The sequence below is a fragment of the Filicampus tigris genome, chromosome 3 (assembly GCF_054856515.1).
Source record: "Filicampus tigris isolate MCC_2025a chromosome 3, RoL_Ftig_1.0, whole genome shotgun sequence".
Lineage (NCBI taxonomy): Eukaryota > Metazoa > Chordata > Actinopteri > Syngnathiformes > Syngnathidae > Filicampus > Filicampus tigris.
In genome coordinates, this window is record NC_141219.1 from 31526229 (window position 1) to 31553766 (window position 27538).

At 43.7% G+C, this 27538-nt stretch overlaps 1 protein-coding gene across 5 annotated transcripts in view; it reads right to left on the reverse strand.

The window, feature by feature from the left end:
• The window catches only part of arnt2 (aryl-hydrocarbon receptor nuclear translocator 2), a 192324-nt gene that overhangs the window by 118259 nt on the left and 46527 nt on the right, over nucleotides 1-27538 (reverse strand). For all 5 annotated transcript variants that reach the window (XM_086024748.1, XM_086024747.1, XM_086024751.1 and 2 more), the window contains one exon: nucleotides 5511-5613. In XM_086024748.1, coding sequence (XP_085880874.1) covers nucleotides 5511-5613 — 103 coding nt within the window. The remainder of the gene's footprint in view (nucleotides 1-5510; nucleotides 5614-27538) is intronic.

Sequence of the window (27538 nt, forward strand, 5' to 3'; positions counted from 1 at the left end):
AAGTTGAACTCTACAATACAATACAATGTTATTTATATAGCGCAATTCATAAAAGCTAGAGCTGTAACAAAGCACTTTAAATATAATACAATAAATACAAAAAAACAATAAGACGCAGTGATACATCTATGAATAAAGCAAGCAAATATACTAAGCAAGGAAATACTACGCCACAATGTGAATATGACCCATTTTTTAATCAGCAAAAACACTGAACTGCATGTAACATTTATTTAAAGACCCTGTAAAGTGAATTAAGACATTTTTTCTAAATTAAACATTTGAAACGTTTGAAAATAATTGCTGAAAACAGAGACTGAGAACTGTGTAGTACTCAATTGTGGAGATATGTTGTAAAACTGTATTTGAAAATTTCAGTCTCCCTGACATCTTGGAGGTGGCTAAAATGGCACCCAGTGGTACACTTGGGCGATGAGCATGAGTCGCCCCTGCCCAGTTGTACGTATGAGAAGTGAGCTCCTTTGTTTGCACCAGTGGGCATCTGGCGCAATCTGCTATACGAGGGACATTCCGTGACAAAACGCGGAAAACATGTTCGAGGGCTTCCTGTGTATGCTGCATGACAACAAGATAACAGGTTGATGACCTGATTCTATGAAGTCAACCTTGCAAAAAAAACAAAAATCTTCATGGTAGGTTTATTCGGACAAGTTAAATACATGAATATCATTTATTTATACTGATATGATATGATATGATATGATATGATATGATATGAGAGAGAGTAAAATCCTGCTTTCGTCAAACTTTTTTGACAGGTTTGTAGTCCGAAAGTATATTCGGTTTAAATCCCGCCCCTTTGTAGTCCCAAACGAACCAGGAAGTGACATCATTTTGCAGTCCGTAAATCCCACCCCTAATCAAGCCCCTTCCGTGACCTCATTTCCGATCGGCGATTTTACTTTGCCATACGTCAGTCACGTCCTGTCCGCGATTTTATGTTGCCATGCATCATTTTTTCCGGTCGGCCATTTTATGTTGCCATACGTCACGTCCTCTCCGCCATTTTACGTTGTCATGCATCATTTTTTCCAGTCGGCCATTTTACGTTGCAATGCATCATTTTTTCCGGTCGGCCATTTTACGTTGCCATACCTCACGTCCTGTCGGCCATTTTGCATTGCCAAACATCACGGCTGCCGCGATGTTTGTAGGCATGCCCAAATAAGGATATGGATGACATCATGCTTCCGCCTCAGCGGAGATCACGAAGAACATGCCCGGGCATGTTTTGAACGGTGATGTCACCCCGGGTATTTGTCCAGACATGTTTGGATGGTCGCCATGTTTGTCGGCCCTTCTGGCATGCCCAAATAAGGATATGGATGAGATCATGCTTCCGCCTCGTTCAAAGTAACGGAGGAACATGTTCAGACATGTTTTAGGCCCTGTAACATGAACCTCATTGTATCCCCTCCCCTCATCTAAGGGCACGCTAACATACGCTTGGGTCTAAACAGAAAGTAAAACAGATCTCCCTGACTGCATCATGATTGAAGGGACGTGTATTTCTATTCATAAAGGCTGTGGATCAAACACTCATCAAAAATCAAGGATTTATTTGGAAAGAAGACAACAACCGCCCACTGAATCATTGACTCTAACCTGGTCTTTGTCCACCTCTGCCGCTGGAATATGGGATTACACATTTGCCTTTGAAACAGCAGAACTACAGATGTACACCATTGTGTACGCTTGGCTGTGTTTTTATTCTACTGTTTTGTTTTTTTTTTAATTGACTAAGAATAGCGCCTCCTTTTTTTTTTTAATACAGCTTGTCAGGGCATCTTCCATACAAATCAGGTTAGTTTACAATTAAGGCAACACAGGTTTGGAAAGTTCAGCAGGCCTCAGAAAAAGGTCTTTTTCTCATACCATGTTTCATCAGAACAATGTAGCCCCCACCTCCTCCTTTTCCGTGTCCCTCACTACCCCCCCCCACCACCACCACCAAAATGCAGGCAGGCAGGCAGGCATCGAACCAGAGGTTCAGACCGTCTTGTGTGTGTGTGCGTGTGTGTGGGTGCGCGTGTAGGTGTGCGCATGTGTATGTGTGCGTGTGTTTGCGTGCGTGCTACACCACAATATGCATCACAAAAATGAGTTATAGTTGAAGCGTACCCCCTCTGCTTCCTGATCATTCCAATACGGAGCTAACCTCCCAACCAGTCGCCATTCCAAATAACCACTGACCTTTTAAGTCATAAAAAAACGAAGGTGTCAACGGATGACTCTGAATTAAAGTTCCTTTTCTAATACGTGTAAGAATGTTTCCCATACAATCATCAGGTTAATGTACAATTAAGCCACCACAGATTGGGAAAAGTTTTCGATGGTTTCAGAAAAAGGCCTCTATTTTAATTCTCATACCAAGTTTCAAACACAAATGGTCCCCCCCCCACTCACATCCCACCATTTCCCTGAGGTAGGATGCAAAGTGTCTACGAAGTTTGCCTTGAAAGAAATGTGGGGTATATGCCTATACATATGTGTTTTAACTCATCACGATAGGTGAGATAATTCAGTCATTAAGTCATCCAAAATGACCCTGACCTTTCAAATCGTAAAAAAATTAAGATGTCAGATGCACTGTGGTCCATCACCACTATATGTAAAAAGTGGCGGGAGACGACAAGGACTCAAGACACAAAGAGACCGCTGAAAAAAAAATGGACAGTAAGTACATACTTTAAAATACTTCTTTCCCTACCTAGTTTCATGAATAACACAAGTTTATGTCATCAATACATGTTTCTCTTGACTTAACGTGCATGAATAACACTAGTATATGTTGTCATTATCTATTGTTTTAGGATTTTAGCTATTCAAGTCTTCATGAATAACATTAATTTATGTCGTCATTATCTATTTGTTTTAGGATTTTAGCTGTCCATGCATTCCTGAATAACAATCTATGAAATCAATATATCCGTTTCAGATGTAACTATGCCTTCATGAATAACATTAAGTTATGTATAAGTTATGTTATGTATAAGTGACAAACGGATTCTAAACACTAGTTTGTCTGTAAAAAACGTGCAACTAAACTTGGTGTTTTTTTTTTTTAACTTTTTTTTTTAACTCCTCTGTTGCGCGCCTAAGAAGAACGACTTGTGGGCTACAAAATGACGTCATATATTTTACCTCCGGACTACAAACCTGTCAAAAAAGTTTGACGAAAGCAGGAGTTTACTATCTCTGATATGATATGATATGATATGATATGATATGATATGATATGATATGATATGATATGATGGAAGAGCACAGTGTGCACTGTTGTCGGATGGAACGCAAGTGTATTAAATCAGATTAATTAGAGCTGCAAAATCCATATTTAAACTCAGCACTCTGTTTTGCAAACAAACTAACATTGCTGATAGATTGGATTATCTTTTGTGTACATGGCCGACAGCCAGGGCAAGCCAACCAACATGGCAAAGCACACTCCAAATCTGGCCAAGCACCTCGCTGACCGGCATCCAGAGTTATACAGCCAGTTTAAAGAGCGACAGGTTGTGATACATTTCTAACACTTCCCTCAAAAAGAAGTGGAGTGTGAATTATTTAGTTCACAATTTTTATAATTTGATGAGACATTAACTAGACTAAAAAAGAGTCGACACGTGCACACACACACACACACACACACACTCAAAGCAACATTATATTATCAATTAAATGAACATATTTGCTTGACCTGACCGCAACGGTGTAAATGTATTGTCAATATAACAATGGATGACATGAAATACAGTCAAATAGGTCAACAATATGGCATGTAATGTAAAAGCTTATAGTAAATATACATACATGTATTGATCTCATTATCTAAAAAAATGTCATTCTTAAAATCAGAATTGGCTAATTCTGTGTCCAAAAAGCACAGGCTATACAGCTGCATATCTGGCCATGAAAATGATCATAACTTGCCAAATACTGCTTTACAGTAGATGTCACACTAATGGCTCTATAAACATCTGTGCACATTATCTAATAGTGACTTTTAGAAAAAAATGGGAACTAGTTTTCTTAAACTTTAATTTAAATGTCTATAAAATAAAAATAATCAAGTGTAGAAAGAAACATAATATATTTATCTCACTCCCCCATATGTGTGCAAATGTACACAAGTGTTTAACAATGTTTAAAATGTTAGTTTCCTATCAAGCATATCACAATATTTTGAATTAATAGCACATTTAATTGTGCTGCTTTTGCTGATTTGAGATTTTTGTCAAAGTACTGTTTCGGTACTGGTATCAAGGCATTTTATGCAGGAATAATATCGAAGTCAAAATTTTGGTATCGTGACAACACTAGTATGTAGCATTATTTTGTATTATTTTCTCTCCCATTTTTTCCAGTCTATGTAATTGGAATTACATTGCTAGCTTAAACGGTTCATGAGTTACGGTGATTTGAATAACAAGTGTCATCTCCTGTCGACTACGACGACAGGTTCGCATCTAGAGGGTTTTATATCTTAGCTTGCTCCCAATTCTCTGATGCACATTTGTAATGATATATTGTTGTTTCACATTGTTTCTTTTTCACAACACTTTGTGTATGTGCATGTGTGTTTTTTTTTTTATTTTGTTTGGCTGTGTGTGCTTATGCATGCACATTGTGGTGTAAACGAACTAACACTACACTGACACTGAATTATCTTGTTGGAACATGACGATCTTTGGTCACGAACCTGACGTGAGGCATTGTAGATGTACTGTTGGCGTTCAAGCAGGAGTAAAGAAAAAAGCTATTGACAAGCTGCAGTTGTCCCACGTTTTTATTTGTTCAATTAAAGTACACGACGCACGACGTGTGTCAAGAAGAAGATGAAGAAGAACGGAGATGGAGGGGTCGAACGCAGGAAAACTTGACAACATCGTCAAGCAGCTTAAACTGTGAAAAGAGGGGATCCTGTCAGAAGTAAGCCATGTTAAACTTACAAAGCTTTGGGCGTATAAAAAATAAAATAAGTGCACGTGAGGCTTTACTGAATCTGTTTGAATATGGGGTGGGGTTTTTTTGGGGGGGGGATTGGACGGATCAAAATTTAGCGGTAGTTGGTCGCAGTTTGTAGTCAGAAATGCTAACAGAAGCCCGTTTAAAATCATAGGTGGACAGGCCCATAGGCGGCTCCTATTTTTTCGGCTGGACAAAATGGCGGTTAAACAGACGGCGGGGAGAGTACCCCGGCTGTAGGCGGAAGGCTATAAATGGAGCGCAATTTTTTTGTAAAATGCCCAGCTCTGTGTATCTTATTTACTGCCACAGAGGCGATCATTTGGGACAATGTTAATACCGGACGCAAAGCGAACTTGCAGCTCTGTATCATGTTAAAAAAGTCAGCTTGACAGCTGTAGCTTGCAGGGAGGCTAGGGCAGCATTACTTGATGAATTCCACAAATATGCAAATATGCGGATGCCGAAACGCAAGTATGGGGGGGTCAATACCTGATGTACAGTAGATATTAAATACAAACCTCATACGGCAGATGAAGGAGCGCCTGGAGCCCATACACATTCTCATGGAGGACTGTTGCCCCTCTTTTTTCACTGTTCCTGTCTTCAGGTCAAGAATACGTCCTGTTAACAGAGAGAGAGAGACAGCAGCTTGTTTTCAAACAAGCCTAAACAAGTACCGGTACTTTGAAATACAGGTAGCTGCATACAGCATTGTTTATGATAGGCTGCTTCTTGTATAATTTTCTAACCTCCTCTACCCTTTTATGATAAGAGCTAGACAAGAAGAAATGTAAGCATGGTCGCCTGAGAAGTATAATCCATCATACTACTTTGACAGTCTACACACAAAAGGATGAAAGAATGAGAGATACACAAGAATAGAATATTACTAGAGATGTCACAATATCAGCAATATCTTGATATCGCAATATTAAAATTGACACGATATATCGTCTTCATGTCACAATATTAATAGCAGTAAATATGTTTAAGATTCCAAGTTATTTTCCATTTGTGCAGTATTCCTGGTGGTTAGTTTATTAGTGCAGTTTAATTTGATGCATTTTTTTTTTGCCACCTAAAATGGGTGGATGGATGTTTAAGACCCACGCTAATCGCCAGATGAAGCGGAACATAACACATTTGAGTTCCTCCAAAAATTGACCTAATTCACAATGTGTGCGTGCAACTAAGTGCCTCAATATTAGGTGTTCAGTCATTGTAGTTAATTTATATACATTAAGGTAAGGGGTGGGCGATATGACGATATTAGATCGTTAAGCGATTCAATGTCTTCACGATCTCATAAAGCCGGAAGATCGTTTGATCGCCTCTACATGGCCTCTATACAATTTAGCTCTATGGCGGCGCAAAGCCGCTGACTCGTATACCCGATAGTGGATAGTGGGAAGCTATAGCGGAAAGTCTGTTCGGTTCGGACGTCAGCGCCGACGGCCAAAGCAAACGGAGATCAGACAGATGGTAGCCAGAGGCAGCCGCTAGCTCCAAGCTAAATGGCTGGAAGATTGTTTATTTAAGAGGTGGTTTCCCCTGATGAAAATATCTACACTGCCCGGTGCAAAGTCTGCAAAAACACTTTTTCGTTCGGAACAATGGGTGTCAAAGCCATCAAGAGGAGAAATGAGAGGAGAAAAACACCAGCGGTCTGTGGCAGCACCTAGCAGGGTCCGGCTAATCCCGGCGCTTATTGGCGACATGTTGGGACATTTCAGCCTAAGTAACGTTATTGTTTTAAATTGCATTTCATTATCCTTGTTGATGGGGCAGCAGAGCAAAATCAATAAGTTGGTGTTATCATAAATAACTATTGTCGTCGTCTGTCGTTTGTTGCCATAGCAACAGTTTACATTCACGTAAGGGCTAATGAGTTGTAAATAGGGATGTTCAAAAGTAATAGACATCTGTTGACTTTCTCCTTGACATTTTTGTTTTTCAAATATTTTTATTATATGTGCATATTTTTTTCAAGCATGGTGGTCGACCGGTTAGCACGTCCGCCTCACAGTGCACAGATTGTGGGTTTGAATACGGCCCAAGCCTTCCTGTGTTGGGTTTGCATCCTCTCCCGTGCCTGCATGGATTTCCTCCCACATTCCAAAAACATGCATGGTAGGCTGATTGGACACTCTAAATTGCCCCAAGGTCTGATTGTGAGTGTGACCTTTTGTTTGTCTCTGTGTGCCCTGCGATTGGCTGGCAACCAGTTCAGGGTGACCAGTTCAGGGTGTCCCCCCCACTGCCCGAAGTCAGCTGGGATAGCAGCATGCCCTTGCGCCCCTTGAGGGGCCTTGAGGGTTTTTTCAACCTTTTGGCTTGTGAATGGCTTTTGTGAGGACTTATTATCAATGGAAACTGCTTTTCATTAAATGTTGGAAGGTGTTCTTTTTTCATATTAGTCTCCTTATTTGAAAAAAAGCTCTTTGTTTACAGTGATTTTTTTTTCTTCAACGGAGATTGTTGCGACATGTTATATTTTTAAGGTCTTGAAAATCATTAAATTTGACTTTTCAAATGGTGCAAGAACACAACGTTATTACCTTGCTGAAGACATGATTCCCATTAAAACCGTGGAAAACGAGGGGTTTGAAAGACTCTTCAAATGTCATTTTTTTCTTTGAGTTTTATATACATTTTAAAATATGTTTTGTATGTTTAACATGAGGAAAATGGTCAGAAATGTCCAAATTTGTCTTAAAAAAGCGATGTAAAAAAAGAATCGTGATAAAATTGTGATTTTAGTTTTAAAAAATCGTGATATGGCATTTTTGCCAGATCGCCCACCCCTAATTAAGGTTAATGTTGTTAACTATACTAGTTGAAATACTGTATATGTATAATAGGGACCACAGCTAATTTGCATTGTGTAGAGACTAGGCTTGTCAAAAATATCGATACTTCAGTACTTACTCCACACTAAACATTTTGAACAGATACAATACTAGCTTACTGTGGCATCGATATTACCGATACCAAACCACTGACTTCAATACCAACAGCACTTTGCCAACGTCTGCTCCTAATGGTCTGCTGCTCCCGCACACACTGCCGAAGCCTGCCCCGTGCGTCCGCGCCTCTCTCCCTGCTCTGCCGAGTGCAGACTGCTCGTCGACTCCCTAGTTAGCCGCGTGCATGAGCTACAAACGAAGTATTACCGATTAGAAAAAAAGTGTGTGCCCCTGGCTTTAGCAGCCGAAGCTGTGTCGCAATAGCACGGAAGCTTGCCCCCACTCTGAGCGTGCGCCCGGCCCTTCCCACGTATCTCCCCAGCAGCCGCCACGGTGGCAGCGATCGCCCTTCGCGGGGTCGCTGATCCTGCTCAGGCCAGGCCGGCCCGGCTGGCTCATTCGGCCGACGCCGAGCCAAAGAATGGGTAGGTCTCATGACCTAAAGTCAGAATCGTCTAAGTACGTCTAATGGCAACATTGAACAAACAAGTTCAAAACGCAAATGCACATATCCAGTTAATATTTATTCTATAGCATACGCAGCCGTGGCATATACAGAAACACTGTACATACATATGCATCATATGTTTACATAGACTGCTTGGATTAGATAGACTTCCTTGCTTGCCCATAAAATGCAGCGTTGTGTTTGTCAACAAGGTTAGCCAAGTGTTCAGTAGCATGCTTTCAGTAACAGCTGCATTATTGTATTGTCTTGAACTTCTCAAAAATAAAGCTTTTGTGAAAAATAATTCTAGATAATAATGCAAAAAAAATGTATTAAAATAAATACCGGTTTAAAACAGCCCTTTGAGTAATCCATGGTAAAGTTCACAAATAGTAAAAAGTTCATGAAATTGAAGAACAGAGAAGTTTATGTGATTTGTCCAAGAATAAATCCTTCCATTTTTTTTGTTAAGAATCGGGATTGCGAATCGTTAGGAACCAGAATTGAATCAAAACATAAACCGGAATCATCCAAATTCAAACGATGCCCAACCTTACCTGCTACTGTTCTGGATAGTCAATAACTGAAAGTCCATCCATCCATTATCTGTACCGCTTATCCTCACAAGGGTCGCGGGGCGTGCTGGAGCCTATCCCAGCTGTCTTTGGGCAGTAGGCGGGGGACACCCTGAACTGGTTGCCAGCCAATCGCAGGGCACACAGAGACAAACATCCGCACTCACAATCACACCTAGGGGCAATTTAGAGTATCCAATCAATTTACCATGCATGTCTTTGGAATGTGGGAGGAAACCGGAGTACCCGGAGAAAACCCACGCAGGCACGGGGAGAACATGCAAACTCCACACAGGGAGTCCGGAGCCGGGATCGAACCCACGACCTCTGAACTGTGAGGCGGACGTGCTAACCAGTCGACCACCGTGCCGCCAATAACTGAAAGTATTTTAATTTATTTTATTTTTTTATCATTACTATTATTATTATCTGTGACTTGTTGGTTTGCCTTAATAGATAAACATGTGGGTCTAGATCAGGGGTCTTCAATCCTGTTCCCAGAGGGCCGGTGTCCTACCTGTTTTCCATCTGTCCCTGCTGCAACACACACCTGATTCAAATGATCAGGATCGTTTTGCAGCTTCTGCAGACCTTTGGTGAATATCTGTAGCAAGGAGAGATGAAAACAGGCAGGACACCGGCCCGCGAGGAACAGGATTTAAGATTCCTGGTCTAGATACTCAGACAACTTACAGATTTTGCTGTCAATTTATGTTACTGTAAGTGGTGGGTGTTATTCTTTTTCACTACCTCAATCAACTTGAAAATTATGTACCATTGGTGTTGCACAGTATGGTTATTTCTTTGCACTAGTTCAGACAATTTACAGATTAATAATTGTTTTTTTGTGTGTGTTTTGTTCTTTGCACTACTTCTTCCTTTGTTTTGCACTACCCCAGGCTCAGACAACTTAAAATGTGTCATTGGTTCCAGGCATTGACTGTACAGAGGGTTGTGGAAGTTAAATACTGAAGTTGTACTATTTTTTTGCACTACCTCTTAAAAAAACGACTGTATTAATGATAATTTCAGTTTTTGGCGATAAAAAAGGTTTTACAGTAAAAAAAACAAAAAAAACCCCTGTGCTTTAATTTGTTCCGTGTGGTATCGAAATGATATCGAGTATCGATACTGAACTGGGTATCGGTATCGAAGTTGAAATTCTAGTATCGTGACTAGCCTAGTAGAGACATTTACATGCAACAGCTCATGTTTATTAGGGCCGAGCAGCGACCGCTGCGAGGTCCCTATTGTTTTTGTAGAAATTGTTATTATTATTAGGGCCCGAGCAGCGACCGCTGTTTTTGGACCATTTTTGGACATTTACAGGGTGCATACTTTTGCACCCATGTCCTGGAGGATTCATCCGATTGACTTCAAACTTCGGATATATCATCTTAACACGTGGGGAAACAACTGGGAACATTTTTTTGAGTTTTCGATAAACTATATGACGGGGGTGGGGCATCAAATTTGGCGTACTTTTTTTTCTTCGCCATACAGGAGAAAAACCTCCCCTGCACATGCACCTCCCGTGCACATGCACATGCTCCAAAAAATCCCAAAGTTCACCTGTACATAAAGAGTCGCGACCTGAAGACATCTATATGATAATATTCCATTATACATATAGCGCCACCTAGTGCCGATAAAAATTGTCATTTACATTTCTATTTACTGCACAGTGCACGTTGAACGAATCCGACTGAAAATCTCTCAGAAAACCCTAAAGATGTTGATCTTGCTCTACGCTGAATATTGTGGCTTTTCAACGAAGGGCGTGGCCTTGACGATGCATCAAAGTCTGATTATTTAACGTGAATAAATACAGTTTTGTCTTGACCCAGATCATCCAAACTTCTCGAAATTTTTCATATTTGAAGATAGCCTGGGCTGAAGACATCTACAAACTTATTTTTCATCGTAGTGGTAGCGCCACCAAGTGGCTGAAGAAAATACATGTTTTTTTTTCCTTTGATGTTTTTATCCTAGCAGGTTAAGCAGGTCCACCTTATCTTTGCTCGGAACGGTGTTTACGACTTCCTAATATTAAAATACGAAATTTGTGATTTTTTTGCAATAAGCTTAAAATAAGATTTAAAATAAGATTTTTTCGCCCAAAAAAAACAACATCATTTTGAGGGTCTGAACATGCTCGAAACCTCACGAAACTTTGCACATACATCAGGCCTGGCAAAATCATCAATATTTTTTAATCTTTTTGTGCAACTTGTAAAAAATGACTCGCTAGCGCCCCCTAGAAATCTTTACAAATTCAGCCCCGGTTGTATTTTTCACCTAGATCGCCGAAAATTTGTTTCACCTATATTTGCGAAATTTTCGTGGTGTATGTAAAAGTTCAAGGCCTACAAAAAAGTTTCTTGGAGCCATATGCTAAACCAAACAGGAAGTCGGCCATTTTGAATTAAGTTCAAAGTATGAATTTGCTCTGGTTACAATAGCTGCTGGAAGTTGACCCACATGATAATTTCTTCGAAAAAACTACTGACTATTGATAAGAGTCGAAGCCTGAAGACAATTCAGAAATTTTTTTTCATCGTAGTGGTAGCGCCACCTACTGGCTAAAGGAAGTACATGTTTTATTCTTTGATCTTTTTGTTCTCGCAGGTTAACCAGGTCGACCTCATAATTGTTCAGAAGAGTGTGTTGACTTTCTTCTCGAAATGTTTCCTATTTGATGATAGCCAAAGGCTGAAGACATCTACGAACTTATTTTTCATCATAGTGGTAGCGCCACCCAGTGGCTGAAGGAAATACATGGGGTTTTCTTTTAACGTTTTTATCCTAGCAGGTTAACCGGATCCACCTCATCTTTGCTTGGAACAGTGTTTAGGACTTCGTAATATTAAAATAATAAATTTGTGATTTTTCGTGAAAAGCTGTTGCCATGGCAACACGCAGTTCCAAACAGGAAGTCAGCAATTTTGAATTAAATTTAAAGTATGAATTTGTTCTGAATAAAACAGATGCTGGAACTTGACCCACATGATAAGTTCTTCTAAAAAACTACTGACATTTGATAAAAGTCCAATCCTGAAGACATCTTCGAACTTATTTTTCATCGTATTGGTAGCGCCACCTACTGGCTAAAGGAAGTACATGTTTTATTCTTTGATCCTTTCCTCCTCGCAAGATAACCAGGTCAACCTCAGAATTGCTCAGAAGACTCCTTAGACCTTCCTGATGTTATACGATATTTGTGATTTTTCGTTAAAAGCTGTCGCCATGGCAATGGGCTGTTCGCAAATAAAACTGCGCTGATTTTGTCGGTCTAAACATACATGAAACCTCACGAAACTTTGCACACACATCAGGCCTGGTGAAATCATCTTTTTTTTGTTTTACGCTGCAATTGTTTAAAAAATGGCTCACTAGCGCCCTCTAGAATGTTTTTAAAAATCAGCACCCGTTGTACGTTTCACCTATATTTGCGAAATTTTCGTGGTATATGTAACAGGCCAAGACCTACAAAAAAGTCTCTTGGAGCCATGTGCTAAACCTAACAGGAAGTCCGCCATTTTGATTTTACTTTACAATTCGGCATCACATTGACTTTAAAATCAGCTGTAATGTGATCCCCATGATAATATCTTGTCAAACACATTTCATACATTTGATGAGAGTCTACACCTGAAGACATCTACGAACTAACTTTTCATCGTATAGTAGGAGCGCCACATACTGTCTAAATGAAGTACATGTTTTATTCTTTCATGTTTATCTCCTGGCAGATTAGCCAGATCTCCTTCATATTTGCTCGGAAGAGTGTTTAGGCCTGCATGATAAAACATGTTAAAACACGAAGTTTGAGATTTTTCTTAAAAAGCTGTTGCCATTTTAACGCCCAGTTTGCCAATAACACAATGCTGATTTTTAGAATGTAAACATGCACAAAAACTCATAAAACTGTGCACACATAGTAGGCCTGTTAAATTCATCAATATTTACTTATTCAATTGTGCAATCTTTAAAAGATGGCTCGCTACCGCCACCTAGACTGTTTTAAAAAAGCGGCCCCGGTTGTGCATTTCCCCTACATCTGCGAAAACCTGGTAGTATATGTAGAATAAGACCTACAAAAAAGCCTCTTTGTCCCTAAACCTAAGAGGAAGTCCGCCATTTTTAATTTACTTTAAAATTTGGACACACCTTGACTCCAAAAGCTGCTGTAACTTGATCTACATGATAAATTAAATTATTCAATTCCGATGTGCGAGCATCCCAATGTGCCGGTACCCCAAAGTTGCCAGGGCTGCGAGGGCCCTTTATAGCTGCTTGCAGCTCCAGTTTTATATGTAATTCGTGTTCTACAGAAACAATACACACACTCACAAGACCCAACTAAACAGAAATCAAACTAATTATTGATCACATGAACAAAACTGGTCGAACCAATAAAAAGGTCCCATAAATCAGCCATAACAGCAAATATTTTTCAACATCTCCGTCAGCCCACTTCAGCCGAACACAGCATTGTGAACTACATAAACCATGATACTTTGCCCCGCTGAGCCAATAGGAGCGCATGACTAACCAAGCCTATTTCTTTGTGAATGCTGTTATTGTCTACAAAAACAGAATGGCGATGTTTTTTGTTTTTTTTAATATGAGCTCCTTTTTTTTTTTGTTTTACAATATCATGCGCTTTGGTACAGTATCGTGAGTTTGGGGAGCTGTTGAGCCAGGCGCTTTAGGCTTTAAAGGTTTAAATGCATCAGTAATCATTTTTGCCCAGGTACAATCTGTAAGAAAAACCTTTTCATAATCAGGGGTGCACATAAGCAGTGCGCGAGTGCGCATGTTTACTGCAAATTTTGAAAGAGCAACAAATTGTTGTTTGTCACTGCGAGTTGCGCTGAAACCGTGTGCACTGATACAGTACAGGTTATTGGACACTAACCCGCTTTTACCCAAACCTACCCATGGCCTTCTGTTTTCAAGTCGTCAACATTAAGCAATTTCTTTGGTGTTCCTACCTACACCAAACTGTACCAGAAGCAAAGTTGAAATTTACATTTTAAATGGCTAAAAGACTGAGAATTTGATGAAAAAACAAAAAGCAAAATGACGTACACGCTCTCCCAGCTCTAGGTAGAAAGACGCAACACGGCTCTAGTGGTAGAAACGTGATTATGCGCTTACAGCAAGCTGGCAAACGTCTGGCAAACTCTATACATAAACTAGTCAATGTAATGAACACCAACCACCCAGGAACAGTGCAGAATGTCCCTAAATGATCGCATTTTGCCCATAAAATTTTAGACAGTGCGAGTAAATTTTTCATCCATCGCACTTGAGGGACCTGTAAATTTGACTTTTTTATAATTAGTATAATTCAATATTTTTTGTTGCTATGAGCTGGTTTGACACTGTTAACACTGATGACATGGCGGCCTCTGCCGTTAGCCTCTCTCCCATGGCATCATGCACGGATGCTTTTTTTTCTTTTTCTTTTTTTTTGGAGTAGGGGTGGGGTGATGGACTGTTGAAATGTAAGGACATAAGTGCTTTAAAAGGATGATGACAGACAGGGATGGAGGACGATTAGCTTTATGGATAACGACGGAGGGACAATGAAGGAAGGGTGCCCAGATCGCAGACGTAGGACAGACAAAATAGGCTAAAGTACCCATCTCTTCTCATCCATGTAATAACACATTCACAGGCATTCCGTAGAGCTGGGCACTTGACCCTCTTTTGCCGGTCCGTCCTCCGTCCGCGACCTGGGTACCCGCCCGCTCTCGTCCCTCCGTTCTTATTCATAAAAAATGATCGTCCTCCGACCCCGTCCTTTTGAAGCGGTTCCGTCCTTACATCCACACCCGACCACCCCAAAAAAAAAAAGAAGGGTCCGTGCATGACGCATGGTCCGCTAATAGTGTAGTGGTACACACGCCCGAGTTGTGTGCGGGCAGCGTGGGATCGATTCCCGCTCAGTGACGGTGTCTGTGTGTGCCCTGCGACTGGCTGGCGACCAGTTCGGGGTGTAGTCTGCCTTCGCCCGTTGACGGCTGGGATAGGCTCCAGCAACTCCCCGCAACCCTGTATAGGATAAGCGGTTTGGAAGATGACATGACGTGCATGACGCGCCCCAGAGAGATGCTAACGGCAGAGGTTTATTTAAAGCTCATTAGCTGGCTAATTCACTATTCAAACACGTTGTGGACACGCTTCAAACATGCATCAAATGCGGCACTAGTAGTTACCCAACTATGTGTACTTTCATTGGGAGCCCTGGCGGAAGCGCTCTGCACTATACACGTTCGGTCTGCACGGAGGGGAGTTTCGGCCACTTGATTGCCATGTCGAATTTTTTTTTTCGTTTTGCCAGTCGTTGTCTTCTACCAAGCAAAAGCTCTCCCTCTCCGATGTGCATGAATGAAGCGGCTGCGGCATTCAGGTTTCAAATTTCCCGCGGTCAAACGCCACGCTCCTTCTTCTTCTTCGTCTCATTCTTCTTCTCCTTTCTTTAGTTCTCCCCTCCGTGCAGGCCGAACGTGCGCAGTGCACAGCGTTCCCGCCAGGGCTCCAAACGCAAGTGCAACATATCGTCCCTGTCCTGTGAAAAACACTTATCTCCAATTTTGGAAACTTTTTTAATTTTCACTTTAGTGCGATTTCGGTAACGCGGAAACATGATTCAGGTAAAAAAAGGAAAATGAAAAAAAATGGAGATAAGTGTTTTTCACATGACAGCGACGATATGATTTAGTTGCCAATTGATATTTTCATTTTGGTGTATTGATTTTGGGATTGCATATCGTCATGTAAAAAACCCTTAACTCCATTTTTTCTCATTTTCTTAATTTTACATAAATTATGTTTCTGCGTTACCGACATTGCATTAAAGTGAAAATTAAAAAAGTTTCCAAAATTGGAGATGAGTGTTTTTCACAGGATTTATTATTTTTCTAACATGCTGCAATATTGTGTTGTGAGTATATATTTATTTTTATCCTGCTTAAGTATTTGTTACTTTTTGAGTTGCTACGGCACATTTCCGGATTGAAGAAGAAAAAGAGAGAGATGTGAATTAGAACGAGGTTGCTCAAATTCAATAAAGACGCAATGAAATACTGTCCTGTCATGTTGGTTGTTTTAGTAGGGAAGACACCAGAAGAAGTGCATGAACTTGACCTTAATTGTAAGACTCCATACCACGGCCTCCAGAAAAGGCAGAGCAACTGTTGAGGGTTACAAACAAGTAAGTATGCACAGTTTGAAACGTGGCGCGTTTGAAGCGTTCATTTGCCCACTTCAGGCTTCTTTATACTCTCGCGGGCGACATCCGCGAGCACGTCACGGCGGCAGTGTTGCGCACAGTTTGCCTTTATACTTGCGCACAACTCACACGCTTTGTTTTGAAAATGTGTTGGTCTCATTCCAAGTCGGGGGGCCGTCGCTACGGCTACTGATGAGGACACCCCAGGGCGGAATTTCCTCTGCCTTTGATGGCCAATTCCGGTCGGCGTTTTTACTGTCGAGCAACGATCAAAAACATAGCAACAACAATGGATATCGTGCCCGCTAACACAAAGGGACCTAAATGACTAGACGATGCATTTAATTGTATTGTGAAAACGATCTGGAAGGTGGGGGCCAAGGTAGTACATGCATGTGTAGCTTCTTTACGCACACATACGTGACATAACACCCACGCCACTGCCAAACTAGTTTGCTTCACAGCAGCTACAAGCTGTGTAGTGGATCCTCTACTCCGTGGCAAAAAAAATTCCAGGGCCGAGCCGGGGCAAACTGTATGTCATCGCAACATGTGACTCCTTGCCAGGTCCCTGTGCCGGCTCCTCGCCAGGTCCCTGTGGCGGTTCCTCGCCAAGTCCCCGTGCCGGCTCCTCGTCAAGACCCTGTGCTGGCTCCTCGCCAGTGTCAAGTCGCCGTGTCGGCTCCCCGCCAGTGTCAAGTCCCCGTGTCGGCTCCTCGTTAGTGTCAAGTCCCCGTGCCAGCTCCTCGGCAGCTGCAAGTTCCCGTGACTGCCGCCGGTCCCTCGGCAGCTGCAAGTGCCCAGCTTATCGGCAGCTGCAAGTCCCTTGCCGTCCCTGCCGCCTTCTCCTCAGTGACGGCCTCCCGACAGGAACCTTCAAGTTCCGCTCTTCGGGCCTCCGGGACAACGGCCCAATTGGCCCCTTCAGGTTCCGCTGTTTGGGCCTCCGGGACGACCGCCCGATTGGCCCGTTCAGGTTCCGCTCTTCGGGCCTCCGCGACGACCGCCCGATTGGCCCTTTCAGGTTCTGCTCTTCGGACCTCCGGGACGCCCGCACAATTGGCCCCTTCTGGTTCGGCTCTCCAGGCCTCCGGGACGCCCACCCAACAGGCCCTTGTTTGCTGGGCTGTAATCCTGCCTTCTGGCCCCTTTCCAACCGCCCTGTCTCGTTTTTTTAATTTGTTTTGTTTTTTGCTGGAAATCTTGGATCCGTCCCTTGAGCGTAGGGGTGTACTGTCATGATCTGTGTCTTGTTGTTTTTTTTAGTTTAATGTTTTTTCAATGTTCCTGTCTCGTGGTCAGAGTTCTGTGTCTGTCTCTTTGTGATTATTGTGTCCACCTGTGTGCCTTTCACTCCCTAGTGTTAGCCAATCAGCTCACTCCTACCGTGTGTGTCTTGCCCAGGTATTTCTCGCTCTCTCATCAGTGTGCTTGTATATAAGTTGCTAGGTTTTGTTCAGTCCTTGTCGGGTCCTTGTCGTGTAGTCGCTGTTGTCCTAGTTGTCGTCCTTGTTGTCATTGCTGTTGTTTTGAACTGAGTTACCTGTTGTCAAATCTCGTCACTACGCCAAGCAGAACCTTGTCACCACGCCCAACCAAGCCTCATCACCATGCCAAACATCAATATCCGGTCAATTGTATTTCATTTCATTTCATATCATTAAAATCTCATAAACTGTCCTCCTGCCATGCCCTCTCGCATTTGGGTCTTCTCCGTCTTGCATCATGCGGAATTGGGACAGGTCGCACCCGGCAGACCCAAACGTATTGTGAGGGTTTGCTGGGAACGTCTGGCAGAATCCCCTCTCAGAAAGAGTTTTAACTCCCACCTCCGGCAGAACTTTGCCCACGTACCAGGGTGGGCAGGGGGCATTGAGTCAGAGTAGACCATGTTTCATGCCTCCATTGTTGAGGCGGCCGATCGGAGCTGTGGCCGTAAGGTAAGATCATCGGTGGCAAAGCCGCGGGGGTGGATGAGATCTGCCCGGAGTTCCTCAAGGCTCTGGATGTTGTGGGGCTGTCATGGTCAACACGCCTCTACAACATCGCATGGACATTGGGGACAGTGCCTCTGGATTGGTAGACCGGGGTGGTGGTCACCTTTTTTAAGAGGGTGTGTTCTAATTACAGAGGAATCAGCCTCCTCAGCCTCCCTGGTAAGGTCTATTCAGGGGTGCTGGAGAGGAAGGTCCGTCAGCAGGTCGAATCTCTGATTCAGGAGGAGCAATGTGGTTTTCGTCCCGGCCGTGGAACAGTGGACCAGCTCAACACCCTCAGCAGGGTCCTCGAGGGTGTATGGGAGTTCGCCCAACCAGTCTACATGTGTTTCGTGAAATTGGAGAAGGCGTTCGACCGTGTCCCTCGGGGAGTTCTGTGGGGCGGTGCCTCGGGAGTACGGGGTACCGGGCCCCCTGATACGGGCTGTTCGGTCCCTGTACCACCGATGTCAGAGTTTGGTCCGCAGTCGGGTTCGTTTCCAGTGAGGGTTGGACTCCACCAAGGCTGCCCTTTGTCACCGATTCTGTTCATAACTTTTATGGACAGAATTTCTAAGCGCAGCCGAGGTTTTAAGGGGTCCGGTTTGGTGGCGTCAGAATTGCATCTCTGCTTTTTGCAGATGATGTGGTACTGTTGGCTTCTTCAAGCCGCGATCTCCAGCTCTCGCTGGAGCGGTCGCAGCCAAGTGTGAAGCAGCTGGGATGAAAATCAGCACCTCCAAATCTGAGACCATGGTCCTCAGTCGGAAAACGGTGGAGTGCCTTCTCCAGGTCGTGGATGAAATTCTGCCCCAAGTGGAGAAGTTCAAGTATCTTGGGGTCTTGTTTACGAGTGAAGCTACGATGGAACAGAAGATTGACAGGCGGATCGGTGCAGCAGCCGCTGTGATGCGGACTCTGTATCGGTCTGTCGTGGTGAAGAAGGAGCTGAGCCGAAAGGCGAAGCTCTCAATTTACCGAACAATCTACGTTCCTACCCTCACCTATGGTCATGAGTTGTAGGTCGTGACCAAAAGAACAAGATTTTGGATACAAGCGGCCGAAATGGGTTTCCTTCGCTGTGTGTCCGGTCTCCCTTAGAGATAGGGTGAAAAGTTCGGTCATCCGGGAGGGACTCAGAGCCGAGCCGCTGCTCCTCCATGTTGAGAGGAGCCAGCTGAGGTGGCACAGGCATCTGAGAATGGCTCCTGGACGCCTCCCTGGTGAGGTGTCCCACCGGCAGGAGGCCCCGAGGACGACCCAGGACACGCTGGAGAGACTATGTCTCCCGGCTGGCCTGGGAACGCCTTGAGATACCCCCAGAAGAGCTGGAAGACATGGCTGGGGAGACGAAAGTCTAGGCTTCCCTGCTGAAGCCGTTGCCTCCACGACCCGACCTTGGATAAGCGGCAGATGATGGATGGATGGATGGATGGATGAAAATCATACTATTTGCTATTTTAACAGTCCATTTTGTTTTATGTCTCTTCAGTGTCCTTCTAAAATGTTCCATTTTATCAAAGTGTTGTTCATTACCTTAGATATTTGGTCTTAGTGTAGTTGCCATAGTTAGCGATCAAATATGGCTGACCTGCGCGTGCGTGACTTACATCGTGCAGGGGTCACAGATAGGGACCATATGTCCCGATTTGCGCGGGACTGTCCCGCATTTTAATGATTTTTGATGTGTCCCACAAATTGACTCACTGTCCTGCATGTCTGATCGGCAGGCACCAATTTTCAAACGTGCATCTGAAATCGTGTTTTTTATCAAACCCCTGTGTGCTGAGAGCAGACAACACATTGTGGAGGCTATTATGGGGTCGGGGTCTCTGGCTGTGTGTGTGTGGGGGGGGGGGGTGCGGGGGGGGGGGGGGGGGGTGTGTGGTGTGGTGTGTCCGGGCGGGTGTGACTGTCTGTGTACGGGACTGTGAGAGGTAGGGTTATGCTGTCAATCAAACTGCCGGACCCACATGCAGGCAATAGTTGTTTTTAAAGATATACGCCTACCACCTGCCAACCTACATCTACATAAAAATATGAGGAACACTCATTTCGGCCTGTACATAGTACAGAGGAAAAAATACTATAAGTAAGTGACAGTGCTGCAGTGCTGTAGTGAAATGTAAGGAACAACATTGGATAAAAATAAAACTAGACTAGCAGTAGTGGGGAATGTTGAGTATTGCACAGTATTACAGTAGTGGGGAATATTGGGTATTGCACGATATGAGCTCAGGTGCAGGACTGCACAATTGCACTAATGTCCGCTAGTTTGTAGAGACTACACAATGTTCTTGTTAAAGAGTCTGACAGCAGCAGGCAAGAAGGAACGGCGGAATCTCTCCTTTGCACAGCGAGGGTGTAACAGTCTGTCACTGAAGGTGCTGTGGAGTGCTGTTAGGGTGCCCTGGAGGGGGTGGTCCGGGTTGCCCAGCATTGATGACAGCTTGGCCAACATCCTCCTGTCCCCCACCGAGTCCACAGAGTCCAGGGAGCAGTCCAGGACAGAGACCAGTTTGTCCAGCCACTTCTTGACCCGGGCCGAGACGCCGCCTGCCCAGGTGACCACTCCCTGGAAGATGACCGATGCAACCACAGAGTCATAAAAGTTCCTGAGGAGTGTCCCCTGAACCCCAAAAGACCTCAGTCTCCTGAGTAGGAAGAGTCTGCTCTGACTCTTCCTATAGAGGGCGTCTGTGTTGTCGCACCAGTCCAGTTTATTGTTCAGATGAACACCCAGGTACTTGTAAGTTGAGACTCTCTCAACATCTGTTCCTCGGATATTCACTGGTGCAGGTGAAGAGTGCTGGCGCCTACCGAAATCCACCACCATTTCTTTGGATTTCCCCGCATTGATCAGGAGGCGGTTCTGCTGGCACCAGTCCACAAAACCCTGAGTAAGTTCTCTGTACTCCCGATCATCTCCGCCTGTGATGAGGCCGACAATCGCAGAGTCGTCAGAGAACTTCTGCAGGTGACTGGTAGGGGTGTTGTATTTGAAGTCCGAGGTGTAGAGGGTGAACAGGAAGGGAGCCAAGACAGTTCCCTGTGGGGCCCCCGTGCTACAGAGGAGCACGTCAGACACACAGTCCTGTGTCCTCACATACTGTGGCCGGTTTGTGAGGTAGTCCTGGATCCATGTGGTGAGGTGGTGGGCCACCCCCGCCCGCTCCAGCTTGTCTCCCAGTAGGGTGGGCTGGATGGTGTTGAAAGCACTGGAGAAATCAAAGAACATGATCCTCACAGTGCTCCCCGCCTTCTCCAGGTGGGAGAGTGAAGTGTGGAGGAGGTAGATGATGGCATCATCCACACTGATGCCAGGCTGATATGCGAACTGGAGTGGGTCCATTGAGGAGCTCACCAGGGGGCGCAGGTGGACAAGGACCAGTCTCTCCAGGGTCTTCATCAGGTGAGACGTCAGCGCCACTGGTCTGAAGCTGTTGAGCTCCTTCGGGTGGGGGGTCTTTGGCACCGGGACCAGGCAGGATGTTTTCCATAGCTGGGGGACCCTGCCCAGCTTCAGGCTCAGGTTGAACATGTGCTGGACAATTCCACACAGCTGGTCTGCGCAGGATTTGAGGAGCTGGGGGCTGATGCCATCTGGACCCGCTGCCTTCCTCGCCTTCATCTTCTTCAGCTGGTTCCTCACCTGAGATGTTGTGAAGGCCAAGGCTGGGCAGGAGGGAGTGTTGGCTATCTGGTGAAGCTGGGAGCTGGAGGCTGTGGAGAAAAGGGGGGAGGGGGTGACACGCCCAGCAGGAGGAGTAGGTGGAGGCTGCAGCAGGAGAGACTGAGTGGAGGCAGGCATCTGATCGAACCTATTGAAAAAGAGATTCAGCTCATTTGCCAACTGCAGGTCCCCCCCAGTCCGGGTCTTGGGTTGTCCGTGGCCTGAGATGGTCTTCAGGCCCCTCCAGACTCCCCTGGCGTTATTCTGCAGCAGCTGCTCCTCCATCCTCCTCCTGTAGGACCTTTTCCCCTCTCTGATCCTCCTCCTCAGCTGGCGCTGCACAGTCCTCCGCTCCTCTATGTTGCCTGACGCAAAAGCCCTCCTCTTCTCCTTCAGGAGAGCTTTTATGTCTAGTGTGATCCAGGGTTTGTTGTTGGAGAAACACCTTACTGTCCTAGTGGGTATGGTGTTCTCCATGCAGAAATTTATATAGTCTGTAACAGTGTCCGTTAGACTACTAATGTCTTCCCCGTGAGCATCGCTGAATACTTCCCACACAGTTGTGCTGAAGCAGTCCTTTAAGGCCTCCTCGGCCTCTCCAGACCATCTCTGAACCATGCTGGCTGCCTGCGGACCAGAGGTTTGTACACAGACTGGAGAGCCACCAGGTTGTGATCAGCTTTGCCCAGCGGGGGGAGTGGCAGTGATGTGTATGCCTCCTTGGTGTTGGCATAGAAAAGGTCCAGTGTTTTATTGTCTCTGGTGTGGCAGGTGACATACTGTGTAAATGAAGGCAGAGAGGACGAAGGGGGCATGATTGAAGTCACCAGAGATGAGTACCAGGGCATTTGGGTGCTGTGTTTGTAGCCTGTCAAGACATCACAGGCTGTGTCGCTGCTGGCAGCTGGTGGGACGTAGACGGTCACCGCGATCACATGACTAAACTCTCGCGGGATGTAGAATGGCCTCATGCCAACAGCTAGCAGCTCAATATCCCTGCTGCAAAGCTGCTCCTTAATCGTGATGTGCCCAGGATTAGACCATCTATCGTTCACAAACACAGCCAGCCCTCCTCCTTTCCTCTTTCCACTCTCCAGCGTCCTGTCCGCGCGTATGATTTGGAAGCCGTCCAATTCTACGACCGCGTTCGGCGTTAGCGCTGTTAGCCACGACTCCGTGAATAGCATCAGGCTAGCCTCCCGGAAGTCCCTCTCGTGCCGGGTAAGCGCCGCTAGCTCGTCCATCTTGTTGGGGAGCGATCTAACATTCCCCATGATAACAGACGGGAGGACGGGATGGTATCGTCTCCTCCTTTCCCGGCGTTTAACCCCCGCACGAGATCCCCGTCTCTTCCTCCTCAGCTCACGGGGGATATCGGGTCTCGCCCCGGGAGCCGGCGCATGGTTAGCACGGAGTGCTAACAGCTGATTCCAGCTGTAAACAATGGGGGCTCGGCTCCGAGCCAAGTCGCTGGACACGATCGCGCAAAAAATAGCCATCAGCAGCAGCAAGAATACCGCAGTTTGGGTGCCCATTGCTACGCAAGTTACGACTATCAACTATATGAAAAAGGTATGAGGTAGAGTAATATTAAAGAACAAAAACACACGAAAAGGCTCACCGATGAGCCGGAGCTACTGTAGCGGGCTGCCACTCGCGCGGCGCCGGAAACAGAGAGAGAGAGATATTAAGAGATATTAAGATTCGAATGAGGCAAAATAGCATGCCTTTTCTCTCAAATATATTGTTATAATCATTTGTTTCAGATGTACAGTAATTATTTTCTGTATAAAAATTAATTTGGTGTTCAAAATAACTTTTTTCAAACTCGAGTCTTGAAAAAGAGGGGGTCGTCTTATAATCAGGGCCGTCTTATATTCGGGCCAATACGTTAATTTTTGAATTTGTGTTTCGTTGTGTTTTTTTTATTGTATTGAATATTAAGAATAGCATAATTGTGGTTGTCTAAGGAGGATTTGAACTTCATATTATTCCCCAAAAAAATGATTGTCAAAAAGTGTGAGAAAATGTATATCAAGCGCACTGCACTGTTTTCCGGAGCACTTTTTCCATAGCCCATGGCGGACTGACTGACCTCAAGTAGCATGCTATCAGTGGTGGACACAGACGAGATACAAGACACAGCAAAAACTAAGGGAACCCTAGACAAATTTGTTGTCCACCAGGCAACACCTGAGATAGATATGCTATGTAATAGGAGTGTAACGGTATATGTGGGTGGATTAATACGTTTCAATACGGCATGTTCTGTTCGGTACACTTGCGTACTGTTTCTGATCAGTTTTTATTATTAGCGCAAGCTTACGCGCGAGTAGGCAAGTTTTCACACGAACGCTATTGAGTGTTGCGTAGGAGGGTGGGGGCACAGAAGAGGAACCAGTAAGCCAGAATCCGTTATAAATCATAAATGCATGGATAAATGGCATTATTATGGCATATAAGCCACAGCTCGAAGGTCCCCCCGTACACTGCAGTCTCCTGTTTGGGAACATTTTGGCTTTCCTGTTAATATCGCCGATGGGGCAAGGTACGTGGATAAGTCCCAAAGTTGTGTGCCGACATTGTTACATAGAGATCGGCGGCTATGTTGCAGGTAGCACATCTTTTAGCCATCGCTGGGGACGGCCATTTTGTCACTTCTGTCGACTGCAAATGACATCACAGTTGCTCAGGGCTCAGGTAACGACCAATCACAGCTCACCTGTTTTCTGAAGCTGAGCCATGATTGGTCGTTATTTGAGCCCTGAGCTTAATGTCATTTTAATCAGAATGCCTTGTTTCAACCAGTGGGCCTGCATAGAACATATTCTTAAAAAGATATGTTTGATTAACTTCCCCTGTACCCCTTTGCCATTCCACTTGGCAGTTTTACCTGAACGAAAGGTGCACCAAAGTATATTCGATGCTGTACTTGAACCATTTGGAGTATCGGTGGTCTCTTTTTGAAGGTAACACTTTGTCTCCTCAACTGTCAGACTCTGTTTAAGTGCTACTGGCACTGAATTATGGAAGTTTGAATACATAGAAGGCCGTGGGCCGTCCGTGGGTCAGCCTTCTTATATGCATTCAAACTTCCATAATTCAATTAATTGTTTATATTATTTTTCTACTTTTTGAAGAGTAAGTGGACAAATGTGTGAAACAAATGTTCTGCTAAACTATGACATGTCTTGTTCAGCATTTTACTCTGCATATGTCAAAGATAAACCGCTCCTCACCGCAGCAAGATCTCAGAGGAAATATAAATGAGGAAAAAATAGGCTGTCTCCAAATAATGTGGCATTGAGGGGTTCATAAGTTACATCCTGAATGAATGTTCTTAAGTTAAGCATGAAAGGTTAATTTTGTTAGTTTGTATCAAAGTAAATTTCTAGATAATAAATGTTTTAATGTGTTCATAGCCTTAAAAAATACGCTTCTTATTCAACTTGGGTTTGAATAGTTAAAAATAGTTTCACCCATAAAAAAAAAAGTCACAAAAAAAAAAAAAATCACGCCAGGTAGGTTTAAGTCAGTCAAGTCGACCGTCCCTGCCAGTGTCCCTTATTTATTTTTCAGGGAGTTGGCAACCCTACTATGGCCCCACTTCTACATGCCCTGATCTATTGTTTTTGAACAAGAGAAAGACAGTGGAGGCGAGTGGTGATGATGTCCTGCCGTATAACAGAACTCAGAAACTGCTGTCAGTTTCATTTGATTTTCAGTGTTTGAAAAAGCTGTCATTGTTTTTTAGTTTTCAGTGCTTGAAGAGTAGTTGAAAGTTACAGCACTAAAAAGATGTACTGCTTTTTTCACATTGAGTTGAAAATAAAGTACATGGAGTGATATCCACGTATACCTCTATTTTGTTTATCCAGTGAGGCTGGTGGGTCATGAAAAAATTTGCAAGAAGTCGCAAACAATCTCTGGTGCTCCTTTGAGAACCAGACCAAAATTTGTACGAGCACATAATAATTGTATGGAAAGAGGTAAAAAATTATATATATGCCCTAGTGAGGATAAGTGGTTCAGAAAATAGATATTGTACAGTATAGACGTATATTTTATTTAATCTTTATGAACAACAGTGTAAGGATGGATTGATACAGCAAATGATGGATGGCTGGATAATGGCTAGATGAATAGATAGAGCTTCAGCCAAATAATGACAAACATTATGCAAAGCTCCGCAAAGAAATGTCTGTTTTTTGTGTTAATCTTCCAGTGACAATGAAATAATTTGCCTGACATTAAATTAAACTAATTAATGGGGCATGTACAGTATGTGTGTGATAGCAATTAACATAAATAATGTAAACATAGCAGTATTGTCTCAGTAAAATGTGTACCTCATCTTGTCATTTCGAACCCACTTTAAAGGTCCTTGTGCACCATAAAACCATGTTCTGTTGTATATTGAAGCAGTTTTTGTACCATATTAGAAAAGTGCAAGATAAAAACACAAACAATGAGGGGTACAAACACGATTCATCATCGTTGGAAAGAGGACTGATCCTTTCCAGATGGAAAAGGAATTTGCAACATCTTGCAAATGTGAACTTGACTGGAGCTTTGCACGTGAGTGTGGTGGCATTCTTTCTTGAACATGGTAAACACAGAACAGATTATATCATCATCAAACATCTCCTGGTATTTTAAAAGACATTGATGAATACAAGTTGTCAAAATATATAATTTTTCAATATTTGGATTCACAGAATCGCATGGACCAGCGAGTCAACACAGAGGGACATCTGTAAATTTAAAAGTACACTTGCTCTGTATTTAACTTGTTGGTACTATTAATCACTCTATTAGATGGAGTAAGATGGTAAACATGCACTCCCTTAGTAGTTTAGCAGCAAAGTAGTTGAGCAAGCTTCCAAAATGCACTGTTTAGTTCCACTGAATTTCCTGAGATATATGTCAGGACTTCAAAAGCATGTAAGAGCTTGTGTATATGTATGGGCATAATGTGTATTATGTGTGTACTTTTGATCTGTTACAGCTCTTCACGATCATTATTGTGTTATGTGGATTAGATGCCTGCTGGGTATTCAGTTTGCAGTCAGATCGACAGACTGACGGACACAAATTCAAACTGAGATGCTGTGAAGCCCCCAGAGAAGGTGTTATTTTTCATCGCTTTCCTACAGGAGAAAAAATAAAACACAGTGATGCCCTCTAGTGAGCACATGCACTTGATATTTTCAGTTTCCCTCGAGCCTTTTCACAGAATGTAACAACATAGAGCTCAAGCAGAACATGCACTGGCATGTTAAATAAATATATACTATTCGTCACTTTCGCATGATTTTTTTTTAAATGTATTGTTAAGGTAACAAATTAATAAACTTTGTACTTTATATGCTATGTCAAGACAGTGCCTAATATCATATGACAGTATAGCTTCCGTTGAATAAGGTTTGTTTTTATAGTTTACTGATTAAAGCCTATATATATGTAGGGATGCACAATAATTATACTGGGGAAAAATGACGTCATGTCGGTCCGATACAGCAAATTAGGCTGATATGTAGGCCATTATTGAAAGCTACATGAACTACACTAACGTACAACCAGCCAAAGTCTCCTCGACTCTAAAAACGTATTTATTATAAATATTGAAATTGGGGTAAAACATTTCATGAGCGAAAAAGTCCCA